This window comes from Procambarus clarkii, chromosome 35 (genome assembly GCF_040958095.1).
Source record: "Procambarus clarkii isolate CNS0578487 chromosome 35, FALCON_Pclarkii_2.0, whole genome shotgun sequence".
Lineage (NCBI taxonomy): Eukaryota > Metazoa > Arthropoda > Malacostraca > Decapoda > Cambaridae > Procambarus > Procambarus clarkii.
Window position 1 is genome coordinate 26,843,114 of NC_091184.1, and position 11,620 is coordinate 26,854,733.

Below are 11,620 nucleotides of genomic sequence, written 5' to 3' on the forward strand. Positions count from 1 at the left end.
AGGGAAGTATAGAAATGGGAAATACAGTGAGAGTTGTGAGAGGCGACGGACTGTCCGCCTCGCTGACTCGATGTGTGGGTGTTGGCAGCTAAGCCAAGCTGGCTCTCTCTTGTCAGGGAGCTGTGAGTGTGTGTGGGGGGGGGCTCTTCCCACGGGTTTCAGCATATATGGATGTCTATAACCACTTGGTCGAGTGGTTAAGGGATTCTGTACATCAGTGGCATTGCTTCTGGCAGTATGGGTTCGAGTCACTTCTGGGGTGTGAGTTTTCAGTTGCATATATGCCTGGAGACCGCTCAGGCTTGTTCGCATGTCTATAGTGATATGTATGATATGTATATGTCACCCCCTTCCAAGCTACCCCTTCTTTTATCCAGCTCCTCTTCCCTTTCCCCTCTCTCTCTCCCCCTTCCCTCTCTCCCCCTTCCATCTTTCCGCCTCTTCCTGTGATCTTCATGCGAGAAGAGACCGTTTCCTCACTCACCATCGGCCCTTCAACGCGCTCCTCTTTTCCTCTAAGACCCCTGGCGCCATGCGCCCCCCCTCCCTTATCCCTCCCTCCCCTCCTTCCCTTCCTTTCTCCCTACCCTCTAATCCCATCACCACACCCCATCTCATCCCCTCATAATTCATCTTACCATTCCGTCACCAATCTACCTCCTTTTTCCCCTTTGTAACCCTCTCTTTATTCCCTTTCTTTTCCACACCTATTCCTGCTTTTACCCTCACAGTGGCTCCCCCTCCCCCCCCCATCAGGTAGTTAAGGCAGTGACACAGTGCCACTCAAGGCATCGTAAGCAAGATGGTGGAGGTCATCCTGTTGTATATACAAGCCTGACTTTACGGGGTCACCATAGCCCGTGCTACTTGGAACGTTTTTTTTGGTCCAAGTAGCGAATCTTAAACGCCAACAACAACGACATACAAGCCACATATAACTGAGTCACGTGGTTCAGGTCGAGGGTCACTTGGTACAAACACCCCCCCCCCCCCCCACTTGGTACAACTTACGATCGTCCATATGGAACAAACCGACATTTATTGGGAAGACGCCCAGCTGCTGTTCACTCATGCCACCGGTCAATTGGTACAAGCCATCAGTCACTGTCAGATGTCAATTACTTGACATCTGACAGTCGCTTGAAACACAATTCCCAGTTAGTCACTTGGCCCGAGGCCGCCAGTCAGTTCCCTGGGTTCACGTCGACAGCCAGCGTGGTTCACAGTGAGCCGGGAGCTTGGGTCACGCTGTTAATATTGCTGAAAGAGAACCTTAAGTAGTGGTTGACGTAGCACAATCAGGAGTCTAGGCCAACCTGCTGACTATCTGGCTGGCAGAGAGGAATGGATGCCCCAGAGAGAGGGAGTGGGGTGCCCCAGAGAGAGGGAGATGCCCCAGAGAGAGGGAGAGAGATGCCCCAGAGAGAGGGAGAGAGATGCCCCAGAGAGAGGGAGAGAAATGCCCCAGAGAGAGGGAGAGAGATACCCCAGAGAGAGGGAGAGAGATGCCCCAGAGAGAGGGAGAGAGAGATGCCCCAGAGAGAGGGAGAGAGAGATGCCCCAGAGAGAGGGAGAGAGATACCCCAGAGAGAGGGAGAGAGATGCCCCAGAGAGAGGGAGAGAGAGATGCCCCAGAGAGAGGGAGAGAGATGCCCCAGAGAGAGGGAGAGAGATACCCCAGAGAGAGGGAGAGAGATGCCCCAGAGAGAGGGAGAGAGATGCCCCAGAGAGAGGGAGAGAGATGCCCCAGAGAGAGAAATAGAGATGCCCCAGAGAGAGGGAGAAAGATGCCCCAGAGAGAGGGAGAGAGATGCCCCAGAGAGAGGGAGAGAGATGCCCCAGAGAGAGGGAGAGAGATACCCCAGAGAGAGGGAGAGAGATGCCCCAGAGAGGGGGAGAGAGATACCCCAGAGAGAGGGAGAGAGATACCCCAGAGAGAGGGAGAGAGATGCCCCAGAGAGGGGGAGAGAGATGCCCCAGAGAGAGGGAGAGAGATGCCCTAGAGAGAGGGAGAGAGATGCCCCAGAGAGAGGGAGAGAGATGCCCCAGAGAGGGGGAGAGAGATGCCCCAGAGAGAGGGAGAGAGATGCCCCAGAGAGAGGGAGAGAGATGCCCCAGAGAGAGGGAGAGAGATGCCCCAGAGAGAGGGAGAGAGATGCCCCAGAGAGAGGGAGAGAGATGCCCCAGAGAGAGAAATAGAGATGCCCCAGAGAGAGGGAGAGAGATGCCCCAGAGAGAGGGAGAGAGATGCCCCAGAGAGAGGGAGAGAGATACCCCAGAGAGAGGGAGAGAGATGCCCCAGAGAGAGGGAGAGAGAGATGCCCAAAGAGAGGGAGAGAGATGCCCCAGAGAGAGGGAGAGAGAGATGCCCCAGAGAGAGAGGGAGAGATATGCCCCAGAGAGAGGGAGAGAGAGATGCCCCAGAGAGAGGGAGTGGGGTGCCCCCTCTCGCTCTCTGGGGTACCGGTGTGGAGAGGGGAAGAGGAGCAAAGGGCACTTCCTCGGGATGACTTGCTCAAGCGGACAGTAATAATACATAATACATGGACCACGTTCGAGGTTTTAAGGTAAATGTCCTTGGTATACCACCTGCTGACTATGTATACTACACACACACACACACCTGCTGACCATGTATACTGCACACACACACCTGCTGATCATGTATACTACACACACACACACACCTGCTGATCATGTATACTACACACACACACACCTGCTGATCATGTATACTACACACACACACACCTGCTGACCATGTATACTGCACACACACACACCTGCTGACCATGTATACTACACAAACACACACCTGCTGATCATGTATACTACACACACACACACCTGCTGACCATGTATACTACACACACACACACCTGCTGACCATGTATTCTACACACACACACACCTACTATCCATTGACCCGACGCAGTATATGGATAGTATGAAGAGATAGTTAAAGGGGAAACAAAATACTTGAAGCTCAGGTCCCAGATAAGGTTAACAGTTAAACCACTCATTGAGGGTTGAAGGGTAGATGTGTATGGTTGCGAGTGCTAGTGTCCTATCCACCAGGATAGTATAGGATACGCGGGTTCGATTCCCGCACGAGGCAGAAACAAATGGGCAAAGTTTCTTTCACCCTGAATGCCCCTGTTACCTAGCAGTAAATAGGTACCTGGGAGTTAGTCAGCTGTCACGGGCTGCTGCCTGGGGGTGGAGGCCTGGTCGAGGACCGGGCCGCGGGGACACTAAAGCCCCGAAATCATCTCAAGATAACCTCAAGAAGGTCCCCTCTCCATCACTCACCTGTGTCACGGCCACACACAGAACACAGCATCAACACGAAATAACATTTAGAACATCAGAGAACACTGTATGAACACCATAGAACATTGTATAAGTCATTATATAACATTATTTATATCAGAAAATAATGAATAACACAGAACACTGTGAAAATTAGAGAACATACTATGAACATTAGAGAACACTGTATGAACACAAGGAAATTCTTAATGAACATTAGATAACATTACGAACATCATAAATGGTATTCACTATACCCTTATACTGTGCACTACACCCTCATACTGTGCACTACACCCTCATACTATGCACTACACCCTCATACTGTGCACTACACCCTCATACTGTGCACTACACCCACCTCATACTGTGCACTACACCCTCATACTGTGCACTACACCCTCATACTATGCACTACACCCTCGTACTGTGCACTACACCCACCTCATACTGTGCACTACACCCTCATACTGTGCAGTACACCCTCATACTATGCACTACACCCTCATACTGTGCACTACACCCTCATACTGTGCAGTACACCCTCATACTATGCACTACACCCTCATACTGTGCACTACACCCTCATACTGTGCACTACACCCACCTCATACTGTGCACTACACCCACCTCATACTGTGCACCTCACCCACCTCATACTGTGCACTACACCCACCTCATACTGTGCACTACACCCACCTCATACTGTGCACTACACCCACCTCATACTGTGCACTACACCCACCTATACTGTGCACTACACCCACCTCATACTGTGCACTACACCCTCATACTGTGCACTACACCCACCTCATACTGTGCACTACACCCTCATACTGTGCACTACACCCTCATACTATGCACTACACCCTCATACTGTGCACTACACCCTCATACTGTGCACTACACCCACCTCATACTGTGCACTACACCCACCTCATACTGTGCACTTCACCCACCTCATACTGTGCACTACACCCACCTCATACTGTGCACTACACCCACCTCATACTGTGCACTACACCCTCCTCATACTGTACACTACAGACATACTGTACACTACAGACCTCATACTGTGCACTACACCCTCATACTGTGCACTACAGACCTCATACTGTACACTACACCCTCATACTGTGCACTACACCCTCATACTGTGCACTACACCCTCATACTGTGCACTACACCCTCATACTGTACACTACAGATCTCATATTGTTCACTACACCCTCATACTGTGCACTACACCATCATACTGTGCACTACACCATCATACTGTGCACTACACCCACCTCATACTGTGCACTACACCATCATACTGTGCACTACACCCTCATACTGTGCACTACACGCTCATACTGTACACTACAGACCTCATACTGTGCACTACACCCTCATACTGTGCACTACACCCTCATACTGTGCACTACACCCACCTCATACTGTGCACTACACCCTCTTACTGTGCACTACACCCACCTCATACTGTGCACTACACCCACCTCATACTGTGCACTACACCCTCATACTGTGCACTGCACGCTCATACTGTACACTACAGACCTCATACTGTGCACTACACCCTCATACTGTGCACTACACCCTCATACTGTGCACTACACCCTCATACTGTGCACTACACCCACCTCATACTGTGCACTACACCCTCTTACTGTGCACTACACCCACCTCATACTGTGCACTACACCACCTCATACTGTGCACTACACGCTCATACTGTACACTACAGACCTCATACTGTGCACTACACCCTCATACTGTGCACTACACCCTCATACTGTGCACTACACCCACCTCATACTGTGCACTACACCCTCTTACTGTGCACTACACCCACCTCATACTGTGCACTACACCCACCTCATACTGTGCACTACACCCTCATACTGTGCACTACACCCACCTCATACTGTGCACTACACCCTCATACTGTGCACTACACTCATACTGTGCACTACACCCTCATACTGTGCACTACACCCTCATACTGTGCACTACACTCATACTGTGCACTACACCCTCATACTGTGCACTACACTCTCATACTGTGCACTACACTCTCATACTGTGCACTACACTCTCATACTGTGCACTACACCCTCATACTGTGCACTACACTCTCATACTGTGCACTACACCCTCATACTGTGCACTACACTCTCATACTGTGCACTACACCCTCATACTGTGCACTACACTCTCATACTGTGCACTACACTCATACTGTGCACTACACCCTCATACTGTGCACTACACTCTCATACTGTGCACTACACTCTCATACTGTGCACTACACCCTCATACTGTGCACTACACTCTCATACTGTGCACTACACCCTCATACTGTGCACTACACCCTCATACTGTGCACTACACCCCTCATACTGTACACTACACCCTCATACTATGCACTACACCCACCTCATATTATGCACTACACCCTCATACTGTGCACTACACCCACCTCATATTATGCACTACACCCTCATACTGTACACTACACCCTCATACTGTGCACTACACCCACCTCATATTATGCACTACACCCTCATACTGTGCACTACACCCTCATACTGTGCACTACACCCACCTCATATTGTGCACTACACCCCTCATACTGTGCACTACACCCTCATACTGTATACTACACCCTCATACTGTGCACTACACCCTCATATTGTGCACTACACCCTCATACTGTGCACTACACCCACCTCATACTGTACACTACACCCTCATACTGTGCACTACACCCTCATACTGTGCACTACACCCTCATACTGTGCACTACACCCTCATACTGTACACTACACCCTCATACTGTGCACTACACCCACCTCATACTGTACACTACACCCTCATACTGTGCACTACACCCTCATACTGTGCACTACACCCTCATACTGTGCACTACACCCTCATACTGTGCACTACACCCTCATACTGTGCACTACACCCTCATACTGTGCACTACACCCTCATACTGTGCACTACACCCTCATACTGTGCACTACACCTTACTATTATGTACTAAATTAGATTAATCAATCGCTAATTAACACGTGACATAAAGTCTAAGAAAGTTTTTATCATGCTCCTCAAGGTCCAGATACCTTGGTTATTGTGTCTTTAAGTGCGAGGAAAGTGGTTCGTTTTCTTGCGCTCAAGTGTGTGTGTGTGGGGGGGGGGAAACCTTCTACACCTGCCAACAGGTGTGTGGGAGCCTTCTACACCTGTCATCACGTGTGTGGGGGGGCCTACTACACCTGCCACCACGTGTGTGGGGGCCTTGTACACTTGGCATCAGGTGTGTTGGAGCCCGCTACACCTGTCACCACGTGTGTGGGAGCCCGCTACACCTGCCACCACGTGTGTTGGAACCCGCTACACCTGCCACTACGTGTGTGGGAGCCCTCTACACCTGTCACCGCGTGTGTGGGAGCCCTCTACACCTGTCACCACGTGTATAGGAGCCCTCTACACCTGTCACCACGTGTATGAGAGCCCTCTACACCTGTCACCGCGTGTATAGGAGCCCTCTACACCTGCCCTTTACGCGTAGACCTACGAACCATATGTCAACTGCAGCTCTCAAGAAGAACACGTGTTTAGGCGAAGTAAATGAGAGCTCGGGTGGTTTTAGCGCGCGCGGTCCAGTAGACCGTCACTGGAAAGCCCCAGTTTTACCGCAAGTGTCTTTGACTCCTGTAGTTACGTTCGATTTACTTCTGCGGCTGCAGAACAACACGTGAAAGGAAGTTAGACTCCCGCCCGGCCAGTGTGTGCAGGTTTAGTCCAATATCTGTGATCTTCCTTGGAAATTGATATCTATAAGTGTCCTAAACTGGCACTTACAAATGCACCTGTCATTGGCACCTGTGTGTGTGTGTATACATTAGACTGGCACCTATATGTCTGTGTGTGTGTACATTAGACTGGCACCTATGTGTGTGTGTGTGTGTACATTAGACTGGCATCTATATGTGTGTGTGTGTACATTAGACTGGCACCTATGTGTGTGTGTGTGTGTACATTAGACTGGCACGTATATGTGTGTGTGTGTACATTAGACTGGCATCTATATGTGTGTGTGTGTACATTAGACTGGCACCTATGTGTGTGTGTGTGAACATTAGACTGGCACCTATGTGTGTGTGTGTGTGTACATTAGACTGGCACCTATGTGTGTGTGTGTGTGTACATTAGACTGGCACCTATGTGTGTGTGTGTGTACATTAGACTGGCACCTATGTGTGTGTGTACATTAGACTGGCAGCTATGTGTGTGTGTGTGTACATTAGACTGGCACCTATATGTGTGTGTGTGTACATTAGACTGGCACCTATATGTGTGTGTGTGTGTACATTAGACTGGCACCTATATGTGTGTGTGTGTACATTGGACTGGCACCAATGTGTGTGTGTGTGTGTACATTAGACTGGCACCTATGTGTGTGTGTGTGTACATTAGACTGGCACCTATGTGTGTGTGTGTGTACATTAGACTGGCACCAATATGTCTGTGTACATTAGACTGGCACTTATATGTGTCTGTGTACATTAGACTGGCACTTATATGTGTCTGTGTACATTAGACTGGCACTTATATGTGTCTGTGTACATTAGACTGGCACTTATATGTGTCTGTGTACATTAGACTGGCACTTATATGTGTCTGTGTACATTAGACTGGCACCTATATGTGTCTGTGTACATTAGACTGGCACTTATATGTGTCTGTGTACATTAGACTGGCACTTATATGTGTCTGTGTACATTAGACTGGCACTTATATGTGTCTGTGTACATTAGACTGGCACTTATATGTGTCTGTGTACATTAGACTGGCACCTATATGTGTCTGTGTACATTAGACTTGCACTTATATGTGTCTGTGTACATTAGACTGGCACCTATATGTCTGTGTACATTGGACTGGCACCTATATGTCTGTGTGTGTGAACATTGGACTGGCACGTATGTGTGTGTGTGTGTACATTAGACTGGCACCTATAAGTGTGTGTGTGTACATTAGACTGGCACCTATATGTCTGTGAACATTAGACTGGCACCTATATGTCTGTGTACATTAGACTGGCACCTATATGTCTGTGTACATTAGACTGGCACCTATGTGTGTGTGTGTGTGTGTGTGTGAACATTAGACTGGCACCTATATGTCTGTGTACATTAGACTGGCACCTATATGTCTGTGTACATTAGACTGGCACCTATGTGTGTGTGTGTGTGTGTGTGTGTGTGAACATTAGACTGGCACCTATATATCTGTGAACATTAGACTGGCACCTACCTGGTTCGGCGAAGCTTATGATCTCCGACGTCTTGGCATAGTAGTCATCTTCGATCAGTTCTTCGTCAGTCGTCTGCAGCTCCGCCTGCTGCTTCTCCAGAAGCTCTCTGTCCTCCTCCGAGCGGTAGAGAGTCTGTAAGAGCACGTCCCGCGGTATACTGGACGTCACATTGGGCTTGGCTCTAAGGCCCAGTTTGCTCAGAATTTGCTGCTTGATGCCCTCGATTCTTAGAGTGTCTAGTGCCCTGGCGTCGGCCACTGATCGCGGGTGGACACAATTGGGGCAGTGACGGGCCTCGGTCGGTGCCTCTGGACGTGCCCGTGTTGGTCGTACCAGCAGGGCAAGCACCGCCGCCGCCACCACCCACACCTTCCTGGAGGTGCTAGTCATCTGTCCCGAGCGCCGCGTCCATAGCAGACCAGCGTGTGAGCAGGACGGGGGCTGAGGCCTCACTGGGACCAGACGGTCGCCAGACAGCCGCCATGAGCACAGCCGTTCACCGGGATGCCAGCGGCCGTCGGAAACTGCTGCGGCTGCCCTAGCCAGAGTCACCCTGCAGCAGGAGACAGCGGCAACACTAGCGGCCAGCCACACACACAATACACTACCCGAGCGGACGGTATCTGTGCCCTTGGCCGCTCCCATAACGTAGTGTTTGGACGGGTATAAGGCGACAACTGCATTGACTCCCACACAGAACGTACATACCTGCACACGGCCCGGCGCTCTCCGGCACACACACACATACACACACATATACACACACACACACACATACACACACATATACACACACACACACACACACAATATCTACAGAGATATTGGAAAGAACTTTTTTAGTGTCAGAGTGGTTGACAAATGGAATGCATTAGGAAGTGATGTGGTGGAGGCTGACTCCATACACAGTTTCAAGTGTAGATATGATAGAGCCCAATAGGCTCAGGAACCTGTACACCTGTTGATTGACAGTTGAGAGGCGGGACCAAAGAGCCAGAGCTCAACCCCCGCAAGCACAACTAGGTGAGTACATACACCACACACACACACACACACACACACACACACACACACACACACACACACACACACACACACACACACACACGCACACACGCACACACGCACGAATTGTCAGCCTCTCACAGCGGAATTCTTAACTTCGAAAGATTAGTTTCCTTTCCGCGAAGGTGATGAAGCGAGTGAGAGAAGTGTGACCGCCGCGGACGGGGCGCGAACGACCACAGTAACAACCCCGCTCCCTAATGATGCTCCGGGAGAGTTGTACAACTTGATTGATGATTGATAAAGATTAAGCCACCTAAGAGGTGGCACGGGCATGAATAGCCCGTAAGTGGTACATGTACAACTTGTCATTGAGGAACAATTAGCTACTTGTTGCGACTTGATTTTGACCATCTTGGTCTGATTGCAAGAGTGACAGTCTTTTATTTGTTCATATCCGAGTTCGAGTCCCCGATGACTGCAGAGAATAAAATAATAATACCCACGAAATATTGGATTGCATTAAGTATACACAAACATGCACACAGACACATTATATCTCTATCTGTAATAGGAAGTGCCTGTCTGCTAGTCTGTCTGTGTCTGTCCGAGGATGGAGATAAGACGCTTATCGCTAGCCTCACTCAATTTTGCAGGGTGATTGCTGTGGGATAGGTGTCCAACATGGGCAAGCCGGAGTCGGCTCCCATAGCGACCTCTCTCATGGCTCCCGTAAACTCTGAAATTATGGCTCTAATTTCCATAGAGTTTTTGATCAGTTTTTCAGTTATTGATAATAATGCATGTTCTGAGAGGAAAGGGAGAGAGGTAGACCGCCCCAGGCACCCCACATCTTGCATGTGTGTGTATATCTATATATAAAAATAATATCTGCATTGCAGGCCAGAGATTTGAGACTAGTCTCACCCAGCTGTTCAAGATGACACATGGAAGGTATGGGACTGTCATAGGAAGGTCGAGCTCGGCCTTAGTGCCCCTTCCTCCTTTAAAAATTATAAGCTACTATTCTGAATCCCAGCGATTCCTACGAAGGCTAAAGAAAGCCGATTGTTTCACACACACACAGTTTCTCAAGAGTTTTTGAGCGGTTCATAATCTCTCAACACACACGAACGACATCCCACAATGTTTTAACTATATTGGTTACTCTGTTGTTGTAACAATGTAACACTAACGTTTTGGTTAAGTGTTCGTTGGTGGTGTGAGAGAGAGAGAGAGAGGGGGGAGGGAGAGGAGGAGAAAGAGGGAAGGAGGAGAAGGGGAAGAGAGGTGAGAGAGGCGATGTCGAGGGAGAAAATAAGAGCAGTGGGTAGAAGAGGAGGTGAGATGGGGAGAAAGAAGAGAGAAAATGATAGGAAAAAGAGAGGGAGCGAAGCGTCTTTATATATATATATATATATATATATATATATATATATATATATATATATATATATATATATATATATATATATATATATATTATTGATTGCATCAACCGAAGCAATGTCTTATTAAGTTAAGAATGATATAAGACTTGGTGTGTATGGTAAGATGTACCACCAGAGAACACCTTGCTCGCTACCCTCCGTCAGCCTCTCTACTGACGGAGTATTCTCATACAAAGATTAACGAGGTACTGGAAAAGGGTCAAATGTTGACCAAACACCGAGAGAGAGAGAGAGAGAGAGAGAGAGAGAGAGAGAGAGAGAGAGAGAGAGAGAGAGAGAGAGAGAGAGAGAGAGAGAGAGAGAATTATATTAATCCCCAAAGCTGTATATGGGAGCCCAATGAACCAAAATAAATATAATAATTCAGGTTTATTCAGGTACATGCAAGATGAGTTACAAACAGAATGTTGTATTTCTATATAGGCCGAGTAAATACTATGCCTAAAGCCACTAATATGCACAACGTTTCGGGCAAATACTTATGTTCTCAGCCTGGGGTCAGATTCACGAAAGCACTTAC

General features: G+C 48.8%; 1 protein-coding gene across 1 annotated transcript in view; it reads right to left on the reverse strand.

The window, feature by feature from the left end:
* LOC123768566 (inhibin beta B chain-like) overlaps positions 1–9,163 on the reverse strand; it is a 49,520-nt gene extending 40,357 nt beyond the window's left edge. Inside the window, exon 1 of the mRNA XM_069336185.1 lies at positions 8,644–9,163. Coding sequence (XP_069192286.1) covers positions 8,644–9,034 — 391 coding nt within the window. The 5' untranslated portion in view covers positions 9,035–9,163. The remainder of the gene's footprint in view (positions 1–8,643) is intronic.
* Positions 9,164–11,620: the final 2,457 nt, after the last annotated feature.